The sequence below is a fragment of the Zingiber officinale genome, chromosome 1B (genome assembly GCF_018446385.1).
Source record: "Zingiber officinale cultivar Zhangliang chromosome 1B, Zo_v1.1, whole genome shotgun sequence".
NCBI classification, from domain to species: Eukaryota; Viridiplantae; Streptophyta; class Magnoliopsida; order Zingiberales; family Zingiberaceae; genus Zingiber; species Zingiber officinale.
The window spans coordinates 57728972-57747551 of record NC_055986.1 but is presented as its reverse complement, the minus strand read 5'-3'; the positions used below and the strand labels follow the sequence as shown (position 1 = coordinate 57747551).

Here is an 18580-nt window from a genome sequence, read left to right as displayed (position 1 = left end):
TGTAGTTAAAAGGAAAATTTTAATTTTGGAGAAAACTTTTCTTTTTGTAATCATCCACATGTTTTAATAGAGAGATTTTAATTTATAAAATTTTCCTTTTATAACCAACCATGAAGGGAATTTTTTAAAAGAGAAATTTTTATTTTAAAAATTTCCAGAAATAAATTAGGAAGTTTTAATTTTGTGTTTAAAATTTTTCTTGTTTGGAGGACTTGTAGGGGCCGACCATAAGATGGTTTAAAAGGAAATTTTAATTAAATTTTCCTTATTAGCCATAGGCAAGGAAAATAAGGAAGTTTTAATTATGTTTAAAACTTTCCTTATTTGCTAAGACCAAGGAATATAAAAGAGAGGGTAGAGATGTCTCACCTCACAACACATCTATTATTCCTCTTCTCTATTCCTTGGTGGTGGCCGACCCTCATCCTTCCTCTCCTCCTTTTCTTCTTCTTTGGTGGCTGGCGGCATCAATCCCTTGGAGCTTGGTTGGTGGCCAGATTTAGCTTGGAGAAGAAGTAGAGAAAGGAGGCTTTGTTTCTTAGCATCCCTTGGAGCTTGGTTGGTGGCCAAAGTTCTTCATCTCAAGGAGATTGTTGGTGGCCAAAACTTTCAAGGAGAAGAAGGAGGCTTGGGTGGATTCTCATCTCGGTAGATTGTCGCCCACACGACGTCCGAGATAAGAAGAGGAATACGATAGAAGATCATGAGGTCTATAAGCTACAAAAGGTATAACTAGTTATTAGTTTCCGCATCATAACTAGTTTATTCTTTTGTTTAGATCTTGAAATACCAAACACAAGAGGCTAACGATTCTAGGCTATCGAATTCATGTTTTGATTTTGTGTTTCTTTTGTTTTTAGATCTTGTGATTCGATTGTTCTTAATGGTTAAACCTAGGGTTACTGTAAGGAGATTAAATATTGAATTTCATTGAAAGGCTTTGTCTAGGAAGTGATGGATGATCCCATACCCAAGAAGGCCTAGTGCCTCGCCATGTTTAACCTGGAAGTCGATCTCTGAAATAAATATTTAATCAAATTTGTAACATAGGTGGATTTGGATTAATAATGTTAAGCATCGTTTGCGATCCAAGTCTAAATCTCTAAGAACAGATAAGTTGAATTTGGAATCAATAATGTTAAGTTCTGTTTGTGATTCCAAATTTAATTTCTAAAGAACACAATAGGTTGTCAGGAAAGGTTCAGGACTTATACAAAATTTTTGTACAGGGGAAACGGTACGATATTCCGAGTAGCAACCAACATATCCTTCCCTTGCTCCCTCTGCATCTACCACTCCACATATTCCTAGTGGCAATTCTTCACCCCCTTTCTTTATGACCTTTCCTAAACATATGCATTTGCCTCCTCACAACGTGCCTTACATTATCTACTGTCCTCCTTTGTTTCAAACTTCTTTATCTTATACTTCCTCTATTACCGATACTCAACCCATACTCTTGGGGGGGGGGGGGGGGGAGGTCTTTTACTACAGCCAGAGAGGAGGTACGCCACATAATCGAAAACCTCGGGCGTTCTGAAGTGGCTGATAATTTTTCCTTAGAGGAGACGAAGGTGCTTTCATTTCCCTTCACAATTTTATTTTCATCACACATCTCCTTAATGCTCTGTGTTATGCAGTGTTGGATATATAAGTATGTCCCATCTAGTGCACACTCTAAACCAAGAGAATGAAGCTTTGAAAAAATGGGTTTATGAGTTATCTCCCGATCAGGTGGACGAGAAGCTAAAGGGTCTGTCCTCCCAATTGAAGAAAACTATCCAGTTGCTTAAGATGGAGACCAAGCAATCACACCAATACAAAGCTGACCTAGAAAGTCTTCAATCCGAGCTTCAATCAGCCAATGCTCAAGGTATTGATCTATCCTCTAAATTAGAAGAACAGACATCGGAGATTGCTCGCCTGTCTTCCCAGTTGCAATCAGTGAAGGATGCACATGCTATGGAATTGGCCAATCAATTATCTGCTTTGAACCTTAAAGAAGCTGCCCTTAAGACTGTTCAAGAAGAACTAGCGAACTATAAGGCCAATGAAGACATCCATTTTGAGGAGCGCAGAAAGGCCTATCTTCAATCCTCTGATTTCATCACTCCGATCACCAACTTCTTCATAAATTCTATCAAATTCGTGACAAAGGAAGGGGTGGAGTAACTGAAAGAATTGAAGTTATTGGTAGCTGATCCTCCTTCTAACTTTCCTGATACAAGGAGAATAGTGAGGAATCATCCCCCGGATTTCTTTCCCCAACTATTGTAGCCCCTGCTGTGTTGTAGCCTTAATTTTTCACCAACTTTCTTTTAATGATGAAGTTTGTATGACTATTATTTTAAACTTGTCACGGCCTAATCTGCCATAATTTTGGGTGCCTTCTTACCCTCTTTGTGTATGTCTTTGCAAAAAACTACTTGTGTGGTTGCATACTCGCATATGTGTAAATCAACCTCCCAGCCAACTTAACTTAATAACTTAATCTCATCCTTCACGATTATATTACTTTAGTCTATACATATGCATACGTGTTTTTCTCCTTTCTGGACATGTTGTGAAGAATGAGTTATATTCCTTTTGGAGATTTTTCTATGTATGAAGGATGGGCAGAGCTGTTTGAGATTATTTACTTTTCACTTGGTGTAAAAAGGCAGGGTGGACCTGTTTACCCGGGCGGTCCGGGTGAAGGAGGCTCCCACCTTTTCTACTCGTTATGGGATGATCGGGCGAGAGCTTTCACCTGCTTTATTTTTCATGTCATACATCCTAGGGCCATAATCTTGCCGGACTTTAAAGATTAATCATAACTTGCCTCGGGATCTAACAAGTTTGGACTTTGTACTTGGGGAATGTATTCATCATGATTATCCGGGTAAGTGTATCCCTTCTTGAGTACCCGATATTTTGCTCAACAGCTGATTGGCCTACTGTCTGTTTACCCATTAATCTCTTTGATATTTACTTCCCTCTTGGTGGTAGCACCGAGGGTTTTAGAAACGAAAAGAAAAGGGGTTCATCATTTCGTCTTCTTCCTCCGCCGTGCTCTTTTCCTCTCTGTTCCATTAAGATTATGCTTCCTTCCTTGATTTTATGCTTGTAATGCCCTCTTCTTCTTCCTCCCCGCCTGAGTGGTTTGTTAACTGTTCTTCTATTGCCATTGATTCGAAAGTCTATGCAATGGGTGTGAACTTTGGGTTCCCTTCCTATTTGATCCTTCCTTCTCCGGCAGACCACCCTCATCTTCCTCCGCCGGGGAGCGTTAATGTCTTTTGGGAACAAGCAATTTCCAGTTTTTGCCTCCCTCTTCATCCTTTCTTTGTTGCCGTAAGTCAATATTTCAACGTGCCCTTAAACCAACTTATCCCTCAATCCTTCTCCATACTATCTGGTTTTATCGCCGTTTCTCAGCTACTTGACTTTCCTCCTTCCCCCCGTTTGTTCCATCAATTCTTTGTCCTTCGTCAAGTAGAAGATAGTATTTTCAAATTTCAGAGTCATCCTAAGGCTATCTTATTTAACAAAATTCCAGCACAGGCTGAATGGAGGCAGAAGTTCTTCTTCTTGCGTCTACCTTCTCCTCCTCCTTATCCCATCACTTGGAAAAGGACTCTTCCTCCTTCTCCAAATTCCTCAGAAGGTGTTACTGACTTGACATTTTATGAATCCATGTCGAAGTTGAGAGGGGCTATATTTTACTTGCCTGCGCTGATTGTTGAAGGCTTACTTTTTATTTTTGGGATAAGCTCTATAGACACGGAATTAGAGGCTCCTTTTGGTGAATTGCCTATTTTCTATTGTATCCCTTTACTATCTCTGGCTTGTTTCCACTAAAAAACATATGGTTTTTGTCTTTTTTCAGTTAATGCCATTTTCCTCGCTCTGATGTATAAGAATTCAGGGTTGACAAAGCCAATTTTGGCTAGACTAGGAGACCGACTACTAGAGAATCGCCATCTCAATCCGATCACTTCATCCCTCGGTCTGCTTCCCCCTCAGGAGGTCCCTGCCGAGGAACCTGAATCTTCCGAGGAAGAGAGCCCCTTCATCGTTCGACAGGTGGTCACACTTGTTTCAAAGAATAGCTTGGCTCCAATTGTTATTTATGAATCAAAGCAAATTCCCATAGTCCCTGATGAGATGTCTCGTGAGAGGGGTAAGGAAATCATGCCTTATACTCACGTCCGTCCTAACATTGCTCTTGACATGATGCGACCAGGTTTATTGATTCCGCCCCTTCTTCTAGTTACTCCCGTTCTCGAGATAACTATAGGTGCGCTGCTATCTCCTCCGCCTGCCCAGATTTCCTCTCCTACTCCTATTGTAGTGAGGGCTAGAAGAACCCCCTATAAGAGGTCCTCCCGTCTGGCCACCCCCGAGGTTGTTGTTAGGCCAGTTGTGGATTCTACGTCCTCCGTTTTATCTTCCTCCATTCCCATTAGTGTGCCAAGACCTCCTCTGCCTTCTAGCATTGGTCTTTATCTGCCTCGTTCCAGCTCATTACCTTCTTCTTCCATTCCAGGGCCACTGCCTTCTTCTTCTGTGGGTCCTGCAACCCCAATCCCTCCCTGAGTGCTTTTCAAGTTGACCCAAGATCTCCCTTCGTTGTTGAGGAACGACCCTATTCCTTTTTCTGTTGGTATCCTTCAGCTGAAGGACTCCATGGACGAGTCTTGGGTACAAGGCCAGAACTCTCTGAGGGGCAAGAACATTTTCGATCAAGCTAATCTATACAATCGACAAGCCTCTTCTGTAAGCATTTTTAGATAAATCTTACCAGCGTGTGCATATAGTTTTTAATCATGTTATTATGTTTGTCTAGTTTTTGGGCAAGAACATTTTCGATCAAGCTAATCTATACAATCGACAAGCCTCTTCTGTAAGCATTTTTAGATAAATCTTACCAGCGTGTGCATATAGTTTTTAATCATGTTATTATGTTTGTCTAGTTTTTCGCTACATGCTTCTATATGGGCAACTTAGCCGCCGACCTAGAGAGGGAGAATAGAGAATTGAGGAATCAATTGGGGAGTCTAAAGTCAGCTCCCCCTACTCCGAGTAGTGAGGTCATTCAACTTCAAGAGAAGGTAAGTTCTCAAGCCAACATGGTGGCTCTTTTGGAGAAAGAGTTGCAGCATCATCGTTAGATGTTAGAGGTCAAAGAGGAAGAGAAAAAGGCCTTGGATTTGCAAATACAGAGCTTATCTTCTTAGCTAAGTGTTGAAATGGCCCAGAAGAATAAGGTCATTTCAGATGCTATTCTTAGATCTTCTATTCTAGAACAGTTTCAAACTTCCATCTCTAGGTCCCCAGACTCAACTCAAGAGTTAGCTTCTCAAAATTTTGAATTACTACAACTACAAGAGAGATTGAAAGATCAAGATTCAGAAATAGATTTCTTCACTAAGGAATCAGAGCGTTTCAAAACTGAAAAGGCCAGTCTCCAAGAGAGAGCAGAACACCTTGAGTTGGAACTACAGACCTATAAGGAAGGTGAGGAGGAAAGATGGGAAGTCCGCCGTCGAGAGTTCCTGACTTCCCTTGAGTTCACAAAGGAGTTTGCCAGACGTATGGTGGGGGCCTTAAATCATTCAGTTGATGGGGTTCTAACACAATTGCGGGAAGGAGGGTTCTTACCTCAGGAACCTCCTCCCCGATTTATAGATCATCGTCGGCTTAACAAGGAATTACCTAGAGAACTTGTCAGCAGTTTCAAGTAGGCCTTTGGTGTGCCAGAAAAACTATATATGTTAAATTCCTTTTGAAGCCATATTTATGAAGATTACTTTACTACTCTGATCATGCTTATAAATGAATTTTCAGAATGAATATATATTAACCCAACCATGAAAAGGAGAATTTGTAAAGTAGTTAAGTGCAGGTGGCATGTTTCTAGATCAGGAATAACTAACTGAGAGTTACGACATACCCGTTTGTCCTCAAGATTTCCCTTATTTCACTTCAGAATTTGGGGCTACTTCAATAGTAAATATACTCTTGAGCGAATGTAAGAAAGGCACCTCCTTGTCATTTTCCTGTTAGGGATACACTTCCGAGTGAATTTGCTTCAATAGATGAAGGCCAAAGAGCCAGTAAGCCTAGATTAGGCATATACTTCCAAGTGTAGATGGTACTTGTAACTTGATGTACTGATATATTCCAGTCGGGCTGGCATTCCTGATCTATTTTCGATTGGATATATGACCCCAAGTGAATTTGTATTGATACCAGAAAACCAAAGCACTGTTGTATCTCGGTCGGACGCATAAGCCCGAGCGCACTTATATTGATACCAGAAAACTAAGGCACTGCTGTATCTCGGTTAGGCGTATAAGCCCGAGCGAACTTATATTGATACCAGGAAACCAAAGCACTGTTGTATCTCGATCGAGTGTATAAGCCTGAGCGAACTTATATTGATACCAAAAAACCAAAGCACTGCTGTATCTCGGTCCGGTGTATAAGCCCGAGCGAACTTATATTGATACTAGAAAACCAAAGCACTGCTGTATCTCGGTCGGGTGTATAAGCCCGAGCAAACTTATATTGATACCAGAAAACTAAAGCACTGCTATATCTCAGTCGGGTGTATAAGCCCGAGCGAACTTATATTGATACCATAAAACCAAAGTACTGCTGTATCTCGGTCGGGTGTATAAGCCCGAGCGAACTTATATTGATACCAGAAAACCAAAGTACTGCTGTATCTCGGTCGGACGTATAAGCCCGAGCGAACTTATATTGATTCAATACTTAGGATTCTCTTATGCCTTCCCAGAAACGCTGCTAGATGTTTCCTAAAATTTTCTGATTAACTGGTGTCGAGCGAATAAAGCCTGCTTGAGCCATGAAGGTTTAAAGTCTCTACTTATTCTTAAGGAAACCAATCCAGCTACTCCTCAAGGTTCCCAATTGACTGTTATCGAGCGGAGGAAGCACGCTCAGATAGATGGGAGCTGAGGAAACACGCTCGATGTTTTAAAGATTTAAAGTCTCCGGTTCCCCTCCAGGAAGTCAGCCCAGTTACTTCTTGAGGTCCCCAATCGACTGTTATCAAGCGGAGGAAACACGCTCGGATAGATGGGAGCGGAGGAAACACGCTCGATGTTTTAAACGTTTAAAGTCTCAGGTTCCCCTCTAGGAAGCCAGCCTAGTTACTCCTTGAGGTCCCCGATCGACTATTATCGAGCGGAGGAAGCGCGCTCGGATAGATGGGAGCGGAGGAAACACGCTCGATGTTTTAAAGGTTTAAAGTCTCTGGTTCACCTCTAGGAAGCCAGCCTGATCACTCCTTGAGGTCCCCGATCGACTGTTATCGAGCGGAGGAAGCATGCTCGAATAGATGGGAGCGAAGGAAACACGCTCGATGTTTTAAAGGTTTAAAGTCTCCGGTTCCCCTCCAGGAAGCCAATCCCATCACTCCTTGAGGTTCCAGATCGACTGTTATCGAGCAAAGGAAGCACACTCGGATAGATTTGAGTGGAGGAAACACGCTCGATGTCTTAAAGGTTTAAAGTTTTCAGTTCCCCTCCAAGAAGCCAACCCGGTCACTCCTGGAGGTCCCTGATCGACTATTATCAAGCGAAGGAAGCACGCTCGGATAGATTTGAGTGGAGGAAACACACTCTAAAGGAAAATTACTCGATTCATTCGAATAAATGTATATATTGGTTGAAGAATAGATGCTTGCCTCTTTCCATTATATCCAAAAATTAAATGAAATATAAGGACAAATTACAGGCGTACTTGTTAGGCTTTGTATGGTTGTAAGTGGTTTGCACTCCAAGGTCTCTCAAAATTCCTTCCTTCTGAGTCTTGGAGATAATAAGAGCCGGAAGCAAGTTTCTGCATAACTTTGTATGGTCCTCCCCATTGGGGTGCCAATTTGGTAACATCTCCCACAGGCTTGGCACGCCTCCACACCAAATCCCCTAATTGAAAAAATCGGGGGATAACCCTTTTGTTGTAATTCTGTCTCATTCGCTGTCGATAAGATGTAAGACGAGTTGTTGCCTTATCCCGGGCTTCTTCAATAAGATCGAGTTCCATAAGATGTCGACCGTCATTATAGTCATCATAGAGTTGTCTACGATCAGATTCTATCCCCATCTCAATGGGGACTACTGCTTCCCCACCATATACTAGCTGAAATAGGGTTATCCCCGTGGCCTCCCTAGGAGTAGTGCGGTAAGCCCAAAGCACACTAGGTAACTCATCTACCTAACTATCATCAACATGATCTAGCTTAGTCTTAAGTCCTCAGATAATTTCTCTCTTGGTCACTTCTATTTGCCCATTACTTTGTGGATATGCTACAGAGGTGAATGCCTGGGTGATGTCATATCCTGCACACCACTCTCTAATTCTCTGTCCCTGAAATTGTTTTCCATTGTCAGACACTAATTTATGCAGAATACCAAATCTGTAAATAATATGTTGCCACAAGAATTTGATGACTGCATTTTCAGTAATTCTTGCTAACGGTTCAGCTTCCACCCACTTTGAGAAATAATCTACAGCTACCAATAGAAACCTTCTTTGAGCGGTGGCAAAGGGGAATGGGCCTACTATATCCAGACTCAATTGATCAAAAGAGCAAGAAACGATGGAAGTCTTCAACAATTGGGTAGGATGATGTGGGATATTCTGATGCTTCTGACAAGATAGGCATGTCCTTACGAGTTGAGCTACATCTTCCTGTAGGGTAGGTGAGAAATACCTGGCCAATAAAATCTTACGCGCTAAGGATCTGCCTCCAATATGACTACCACATGAATCCTGATGAACCTCTTGTAAGATGTATTGCATATCTTCCGGTCCAATGCATTTGAGTAAGGGACTAGAAAAGGCCCTTTTATAAAGCTGATCCCCTATCAGAGTATATCTGATGGCTTTCTTCTTAAAGACTCTTACTTGTTCGACATCACCTAGCAAGACACCTTGTTGTAAAAAGGATATGATCGGTGCTCTCCAGTCTCCTTGTATCTTCATGTTAGCTTGTCTTTCAATACAAGACACCAATACTATTTGCTCTATTGGTCGATCTAGGTTCCAAGGTACCATTGCTGATGCAAGCTTTGCTAGTTCATCAGCCACTTGATTTTCTGATCGGGGGATTTTCTGTATATTTACCTCTTGAAATGTAACTTTCACTTTATCAAAAGCCTCTGCATATAATTTAAGCCGATCACTACTGATCTCGAACTTGCCTGATAATTGTTGTGCCGCCAACTAAGAATCAGAGTAAATCCATACCTGAGCCACTCCTACATGCTGAGTTGCTTGCAAACTAGCTATTAATGCTTCATATTCCGCTTCATTGTTGGTGGCTCTATAATTTAGCCTGACAGAAAGTTGAACCCGATCTTCCCTGGGAGATATGAGAAGAATAACGATACCACTACCCTGTCTGGTAGAAGACCCATCTACATAAATCTTCCAAATCCCTTCTTCTTTGTAGCCCTACACTTCTATTATAAAATCTGTCAAAGCTTGTGCTTTAATTGCTGAACGAGGTTGATATTGTATGTCATATTCATTGAGTTCGTTCGTCCATTTGATCAATCACCCAGATGCTTCTAGATTAAGGAACACTCGACCGAGAGTGCTATTAGTTAACACTATGATTGCGTGCGATAAGAAGTAAGGGCGCAATCTTCTAGACGTTAAAACCAAAGCATAAGCTAATTTCTCGAGTGTTGTATATCTACACTCGGCTCTTTTCAATAGATGACTTGAAAAATATACTGGTTGCTGTTCTTTACCCTCATGCTTCACCAATATTGAACCTACAACATGCTCGTTCATTGGAAGATATACACATAAGGTTTCCCCTACTACAGGCTTAGCTAGCACGGGTAGGGTTGGCAAATAATCTTTCAGCTCTCGAAACGCGTTATCACATTCTTCATCCCACTGGAATTTATTGGCCTTTCGAAGTATCTTGAAGAAATGGAACTTCGATCGGCTAATCGGGAGATGAAGCGGGATAATGCAGTGATTCGCCTGGTTAGTCTTTGGGCTTCTTTCATATTGTGTGGGGGCTCCATATCCTGGATTACTCGAACTTTGTTGGGATTTGCTTCTATTCCTCGCTTTGTCACCATATATCCAGGAACTTGCCACTTTTGGGCCCGAACAAGCATTTGCCAAGGTTGAGCTTGAGCCCATATTGTCGTAGCGTTCTACAGATTTCTTCTATGTCTCTACATAAATCATTAGCCTGAAGTGACTTAAATAATATGTCATCTACATAAACTTCCATATTTCTCCTGATTTGTTTTCGAAAGACCTTATTCATAAGCCTCTGATAAGTTGTTCCTGCATTTTTTAGTCCGAAAGGTATAACATTATAACAATAAGTACCTTCAGCTATAATAAAACTAACCTTTTCCTGATCATCTTTAGCAAGAGGTACTTGGTGATAGCCTTGATAAGCATCCAGCATACAAATATACTCACATCCGGCTGTGGAATCCACCACTTGATCAATGCGAGGCAGAGGATAATAATCCTTTGGGCAGACTTTGTTGAGGTCCCGGAAGTCATTACATACCCTCCACTTATTCCCTGGTTTAGGCACCAAGATGACATTAGCTAACTAGCTAGGAAATTATACTTCTCGAATATATCATGCCTCTAGTAGCTTATCTATTTCTTCCTTGATGATCTGGTTTTGGTTAGCCCCAAAATCTCTTTTCTTTTGCTTGACAGACCTAGCATCAGGATAAACATGTAATGAATGTTCTATTATTAAAGGAGAGATACCTGTGACTTCCTTAGGAGTCCATGCGAACACATCACTATTCCGGCTTAAACATTGTATTAGCCCAGTTTTGAGTGGAAGGTCTAAATCAGCTGCTACATAGGTTACAGCTTCAAATCGTCCAGCATGTATTTGTACCTCCTCCTTTTCTTCGTATATCAGACCGGGTGGTTTCTCCTGGATAGCATTAACCTCCATCCTCTGAACTTTGCGGGCCACATTAGCCTCTGTATGAATGATCTCCACATAACACTTTGGTGAGAGTAACTGATCTCCTCGAACTTCTCCTACTTGGTCATCGACGGGGAACTTAACCTTCTGGCAGAAAGTAGAAACGACCGCCCGAAACTCGTTCAAGGTCGGTCGACCTAATATAACGTTATACGCAGAAGGTGCATCTACCACCATGAAATAAGACCTCCCGGTTCTCATGAGGGGCTCTTCCCCTAGAGAGGTGGCCAATTTTATCTGGCCACTACAAGAAAAATCCTCATAGACATCGGTGGAACAACAAAGGTTTTAAGCAAAAATCGATGTCTTTGAGTATTTTACACCGGTTTTTCCAAAAACCGGTATCTATAAGCATAGATTTTCGCTCATAGACATCGGTTTTTTAGCCGATGTCTATGAGCGTCTTTTTTTCGTTAATAGACACCGATTTTAACCGCGGTTTTTAAAACCCGGTGTCTATGAACCAAAATTTTAACGGACTTTCTTAGCGCACTTTCTTTTGGGCTTCTCCTAGCCCACCATAAATCAAAACCCTAATCCTCCGCATCCTCCTTTTAGGAGTTACCATTTGAAAGACGAGCAATGGATCTCTTGACGGTGATGTGGACGGCGACGGTCGTCAGCGCTGTCGCGGTCTACTGGTTCGTGTGGGTGATGGGCTCGCGGTCTACTGGTTCCTGCCGCACCGCTCGCCTTCGGCTTCGTTCAGCCATCTTCGATCGGTCGCCCTTCCACATCGCCTCCTTTCATTTACTGCTTCCCTTCCGAAAATCGCGACTGACGAAGAGACAGAGGCTGACATTCCTTCGTCCTATCTTGTCCTCTTTGGTGGAGAAAGGGGAGCAGAAACTCTCCTTCACTGATCGAGAGTTCGTCCTTGTCGAGGCGCTTCTCGGGATCCAAGGGCGGGGCTGTGCCGCTTCTCCTATGCAACTTCAGGCACTCACCTTCTTCGATCTTACTTCTATGTGGTATCTTCGAATCGAATATAAACCCATTGCTTTGTCGATCGTTACAGGATGTTGAGTTTGTCGTGGAAACCCTAGAGAGTATTGGAGGCTTGCCGGATCCTGTGAGTCTTTGGTATTGGTTGTCTTTATTTATTTTTTTTACTTACAAGTATACAATAACAATCTCTTAGACTCACGCAAAATAGACTGCGTGCTAAAAAAATGTAGTAGGAACAAAGTGATACTCACGAGTAGAACGGGAATAAAATTGAGATTTGAATTTTCATATCTGAATCAATTTGTTTTTCAGTAGGATGTAATTCTATTTTTTTCTTTTTATGTGCATCATTTCTACTTTGTTACTTATGTTTAAAAATAATTTTTATAGCTTTTATTTTCTGGCTTTTCAGCCATAACTTACAAACACTTTCCTACAATATCTCGTAACCTGAACGTATCTATATTCTTTCAGTAATTTTACCCTACTTTTCATGTGTCTACTATATTGACTGGCTGTAATCTATTGTATTGGATTGATGAATGCTCTTATTTGATTCCTGCATTATGTTCTTGCAAGAATAGCAGTCTTACATGAAGAATTATTGTTGTCCAATTTACTTGAAAATTAATTGGATGCTATGACCTTTTTTTTATGCAATTCTTTATGGAAATTCATTTAATTAATAATATAATAGTTCTTCCTTTCCTTTAACTCATTATAAATGCACGCAATTGAAAATTGGTAGTTTTGTGTTGAAATTCCTTTTGTTTTTATTCAATCTTTTGTAGACAAGTTCTAGTATGATCGAAGGTTGCTGGCAGCTAATTTTCACTACAAGACCTGGAACAGCATCACCAATTCAAGTGAGATGATTTTGCAAAGATTTTTTGAGTTATTTGTTTCGGTTATATTGGTGCGCTCGACAATTTTCTTAAAAAACAGTATAAAAGATTATATTGCTAGTAATTCTTAGGATATTGTCAGTTAAATTTCTTTTAATTACATTTATTTGAGTAGATTTCATTGACCCTGTAAAGATGTGAGAGCAAAACTTAAAATTTTTTTGACACTTTTGAACCTTGATTTAACTGCCCATCAGTAACATTGACTCAAAACACACTTATGTTACTCTAACAACTCTGTAATTTTCAGATGATTATCGTATTTATCCATGACAGTATAGTTTAATTAAAAATTGTACTCATTGGAATCTTTCAAAAGATTTTGTGAGTAGAGTTACGTAATTTTTCTCCAAGAAACAATCACTTCCCCTCCTGTAGTTACCTAGCAGTCATTTTAAACAATCGTATGATTTTAGTCTAACTTTAAATTTAATTGAAATTGAAATGCATTATCTGGGATTTTATTCTCACATGAGATAATTGCATAAATTTGTGTAGTCTAATTCAATTGTATTAGGCATCTAACATTATTTCCATAGTCAAGCTAACTAATACACCAATATCCAGTTATCTATGTGCTATTGATATCATGGCCAGTTAAACCATTATTTAAATATATGTTTTAGATTGTTTTTCATACTAGCATGTTGTATCACTCTTTCACTACAAGAAAATTGGGATTCTACAACACTTAAACGACAACGCTTTTTATAAAAAGCGTTGTCTTTTTTTTTTTAACAACGCTTTTAGTGAAAAGCGTTGTCTATTTCATTATTTTCTTATTAATAGACAACGCTTTTTTAAAAACCGTTGTCTATTAGTGATTTTTACGGGTCAAAGACAACGCTTCGTTAAAAGCGTTGTCTATTAGCATTTTTTTAGTGTCTACGACAACGTTTTTTAAAAAGTGTTGTCTATTGTAAAGTTCTCATCTAAATCTTGATTAATACAAACCGTTGGATCTAAGTAAGGAGTAGAAAACCAGAACTCTTCTCCCAACTCCTATCTTAGGATCGTTTTTTATCCCGAACCCTTCTCCCAACTCCTCATCTCACGCGGCCATCCAACTCCTCTCCGCAAACCCCTCTCCGGCAAACCTCTCTCTGACGAACCCCTCTCCGCGAATCACTTCTCCGAACTCCTCTCCGTCAAGACCGCGGGATTAATCTCTTCGCCTCCGTCATCCGGACGGAAGAAGAACCCGGAACGAAGGCAACTTCAGCGAACAAATGGGTGGGATGCACGATTGGTGGAAACGGATGGGACACGTGAACTTACTCAGTTTACTTAAGGTACGCCAACGGGTCAATCGTATTTGCGGTCTCGATCTCCCTCGTCGCACCTGCGCTCATGGCGGTCGGCGAGGCGGAGCAAGGACTAGCCTACTGGCTGCGGTGGAAAGTGGCTCTATGCCTCGTGGTTCTGGCTATCCCTGCCGCCGTGTCGGTGTCCGTGATCTCGTCGGGCAGGGCTGACCCCCTCAGATCCTCCGATCTCTGGCTCTCGTGCTGGAAGAAGGCCAGCCGCTTTTGGCTTCTAGGATTTCGAGTTGTTTCTCTATCGATCTTCTACTTTTTGTTGTGGCAGGTGCTTCTCCTTGACGGCGTCTTCGCCTTCTATTTCTATACTCAGTAAGCCCTTTTTAGTTGAATTGTTTGCATCGTGTGGTCGAATGTTTGCTCAAAAATCCTGTTTTTTCTTGTTTCTTTTTTTGCTTCGATCGAACATAAAATGTTTTATTAGGATTTCGGGGAAATTTCTTCAAGAATAAAATTCGATTCTATGGTTGCTGCGGATGTGCTCATAGGTTCCCTCTTTCTGATTCTGGTTTAGGTGTCTGGTCATGAGCTGATTGAGTGCGTCGAAATATATGTAGTATTTCGTTAAGTTTCTCCTTGTATGAATTGCTTCCCATTACGACAATGTATCTAACTAGTTCAAGCTAGAACATCAACTGTGGAAAGAGGTTTCTAAATTTATCATTTCAGTTAGTAACTAAATGGTTCTTGTGAAAGAAATTCATGACAACTCTATATTTTTGTTGTTAGCTTCCAAGCCAGCTACTGACTATTTAAATTTGGTGCCTGCAGGTGGACATTTTTGTTAGTGATCATCTATTTCCTGGTATGTTCCGGCTCCTTTTTTTTTGGACTTTTGTTTTATTTCCTAACTTCTTTTCCCATCTATCTGTGATTATATTCTATATGCAATATTTGCTAACTCAGTATAGTTGGATGCATTTTGCTCATATCATTAATATTTCTTATGGGGTTTTTGAACATGGATAAGGTTGGACATATGCTTTGTTTTGTTATATGACTTGCTTATGTATGTGCAATTTTACATGCTTACAGATTGCTAGTGTGATATCTGCTTATGGTTGTTGGATGTATGGAAAGTGTGCCACTGAAAATGACGAGGCAAATGCATTCCTTAAAGAAGATGTTGTAGTAGATATACCTGTAACTTTGAATGCAACAAATAGAAACAAAAATGCTAGCAAATCACGTAGCAACTATGAGCATGGTTATTGTCAACAAAAAGCTGGATTTTGGGGTTACCTTATGCTAGCAAATCACGTAGTAACTTGTTCCTGCAGTGTGAATTGTTAGAAAAGAGATCCATCTATAAATTCATGATTCAAGTTATAATCTTTATTAAGAAGTCATCTAGGAAGTTCTTTAAGAACATGCTACATTAGGTTTTGATCATGCTCATCCACTGGAATTGAAAAGAGATACAAGTCTGGCAGTGGAAAACATCACTATGGCAACCAGTCCTAGTTTCACAGTAGCCTAGTTTTGTGAACAACACCACACAAACATCTTTAGGTCTTTCCCTTATCTCACCTTCCAACAATTTTGAATCTTGTATCTGTTGTTTCCATTTCCAAATTGTACAATATTCTTATCTTGTATCTGTTGCCAGGACAGTAATCTGATTTCTGAAACTGCACATCTGAACTGCAGTGCAAAAATTGAGAAACCTACTATTCTCCATACTAATCTGTAATGACTCCACCATTGTCCTTGTTTTCTCAGCCTTATTAAACATGTATGCATTAGATAGTCCCTCTCCTTCATGCTGCCCAACCATTAATGGCTTGATACTATGCTGCTGCAAATGAGAGCTTATAGGCTTCCATTTTCCAGCACTTGTTGCATCTGTGTTATGGCTTGTAGGTACTGATTTGTTGAACCACTCGAGATACACATCAAGTTTAGAAGATCTTAAAAGTGCAGATGTCATAATTGAAGCCATTGTGGAATCTGAAGTAAAAAAAAAAAGTAGTTATTTTCAGAACTTGATAGGATTTCAAAAGTTTATGCAATTTTAGCATCTAATACTAGTTCTCCAATGATTGTTCATCTAATATTGGTTGTGAGTATTCATTCATTCGTCTCCAATGATTGTTTTGTTTCTTTTAAGAGCCATCAGTAATTCTCATATATGGACTTGAAATATATTATTGTTACTTTTGTAGGTGGATATAGGACAGTCGAGATCAGTACACTAAGGAGCGTCTGGATTCAGTAATTGATCAGTACACTAAGCGTCTGGATTCAGTAACTACTGTACTGTTTTGAGTAAACAGATTGTTGGCTACTTCTTCAGTATTCAGTATTCAGTAGCTACTTCTTAGAAGTAAGCAGATTGTAGCTGTTCAAAATAGATTTTTTGTGCTCTTTTGTTTTATATGTGAATATCACTATATACTTTGAAACAAAATTAGTGTTAATTTTGATATTTACTAGCTTCTCATGTAATTAAATACTAATTTACTTCAACGTCAGATTTCTATTATTTTGATGAGTTTGAAATCATTAACTGAGTTGATTATATGTAAAATTCGAATCTAGACATGGTAAAATAAAAATAATAAGAAAAATAATAGTTTCGTAAATATAAAAATATTTTTTTTTAAATAATTTTTTTTCTTCTTTAAAACGACAACGCTTTTAAAGTGTTGCAAAAAGTGTTGTCTTTGTAAAAAAAACAACAACGCTTTTAAAGCGTTGTAATAGTGTTGTCTTTGTAAAATATGACTACGCTTTTAAAGCATTGCAAAAGCGTTGTCTTTTCTACCAAAAACAACGCTTTAAAAGCGTTGCAAAACATTGCCTTTGCATAAAACGACAACGCTTTTAAAGCGTTGCAAAAGCGTTGTCTTTGGTACAAACGACAACGCTTTAAAAGCGTTGTCATTGAGCAGACTTTTAACAACAGTGCCTTTAACAACGCTTTTTCAAGCACAAAGACAACGCTTTAAAAGCGTTGTCTATTAGCTTTTTTCTTGTAATGTTTGCTTATTCCTTTGGTGTAGTATCAACTTGAAATATGAGAATAATCTTTAAGCTCAATCACAATTCAAGATTTAGCAGGATTTTGAAGAAGATGGTGTTTCAACATTGCTCTAAAAGGTGATATTAGTAATTCTTAATTTAATATTCTCCTCTATTGTAATATTATTTTAATGGTGATTGTCTGAGGTTATTGAAATTTATTATGTCAATACAAGTAGAATCTTTTTGAGTTTTTGAGGTTATCTATTTAAATAAAAATATTCTCTTCCTATTAGCTAATTCTGTTGCTTGCTAGTGATTATGCTTATCTACTATTTGCTTTACTCTCACATGTGAGAGTCAGTTCTTTTCTTACATATTTGTTTATATCAGATATTTAAGTTTATTTTATTTATAACAAGTACTCTTTTTTGTCTTGTGTTTAGGAAAGTGAAAGTGAGGATGATGGTCTTGACATGGGTGATGATGATGATGTTGAGGAACATGAAAATGAACCAGAGGCTATTAGGAAAGAACCAACCATTGAGAAACCTGCTCCTGTTTCAGCACCACCCAAAGATGCTGAAAGGCAACTGTCAAAGAAGGAGCTTAAGAAAAAGGAAATGGCAGAGCAGGATGCACTTCTATATGAAATGGGCATTGCAAATTTTAATTAGTTTATTTTTGATAGATAGTAAATTTTAATTCACTTGAGTTGCTTCATACATATGAACGACTGTTTAATGTGTGTTGAATTTGTTTATCCTTGTTATGCAGACAAGAAGCAATTGGAGCAAAGTAGTGAAGGGGAGAAGAAAGAAAGTGCTGGTGCTCCTTCAGAGAACAGAATCTTAAAGAAGAAGAAATCCAAGAAAGAAAAATCATCAAAGGAATAGGCGAAACATGATCAAAATCAGGAGAAAGGAGACATTGAAGCTGAAGTGGCAGATGCATCTATAGTTGACGTAAAGGAAAGGATAAAGAAGGTGGCCTCCATGAGGTAGAAGAAATCAAGCAAAGAGATGGATGCCGAACAGATGAGTAAAAGGGCTTCTTACTTAAGCAGTAGGCTAATTGGTACCTCAACTAGTCAATTGGTGGATACGGACTTGATGTGTATAATATTTATGTGGATACGGACTTGATGTGTTTAATATTTATGTGTTGGTTACATGGATATGCACTTGTCTATATAATATCGATTTTTCACTATTTCGGAAATCGAATCTGTGTCATTAAACAATACTAATATTATATCGGTTTTCCACCGCTGCAAAACCAGTGTCATTAACTAATATTACATTGGTCATATACCGCTGTCAAAACTGGTGTTATTAACATATAATATTACGTCGGTTTTACACCCGATGTCGTTAAGTGATACTACACCGGTTATAACCCGATGTCTAAAATGGCAGACCTTTTACATCGCCTTCATAGAC

The 18580-nt window shown here is 39.5% G+C and overlaps 1 protein-coding gene across 1 annotated transcript; it reads left to right on the top strand.

The window, feature by feature from the left end:
- The first annotated feature begins 14205 nt into the window (after positions 1–14205).
- On the top strand, positions 14206–18034 carry LOC122038523. The gene is made up of 7 exons (XM_042598317.1): positions 14206–14486; positions 14946–14979; positions 15210–15462; positions 16038–16129; positions 17212–17276; positions 17585–17832; positions 17916–18034. The coding sequence occupies exons 1-7, from the start codon at positions 14206–14208 to the stop codon at positions 18032–18034; spliced, it is 1092 nt and encodes a 363-aa protein (XP_042454251.1).
- The last annotated feature ends 546 nt before the right edge of the window (positions 18035–18580 follow it).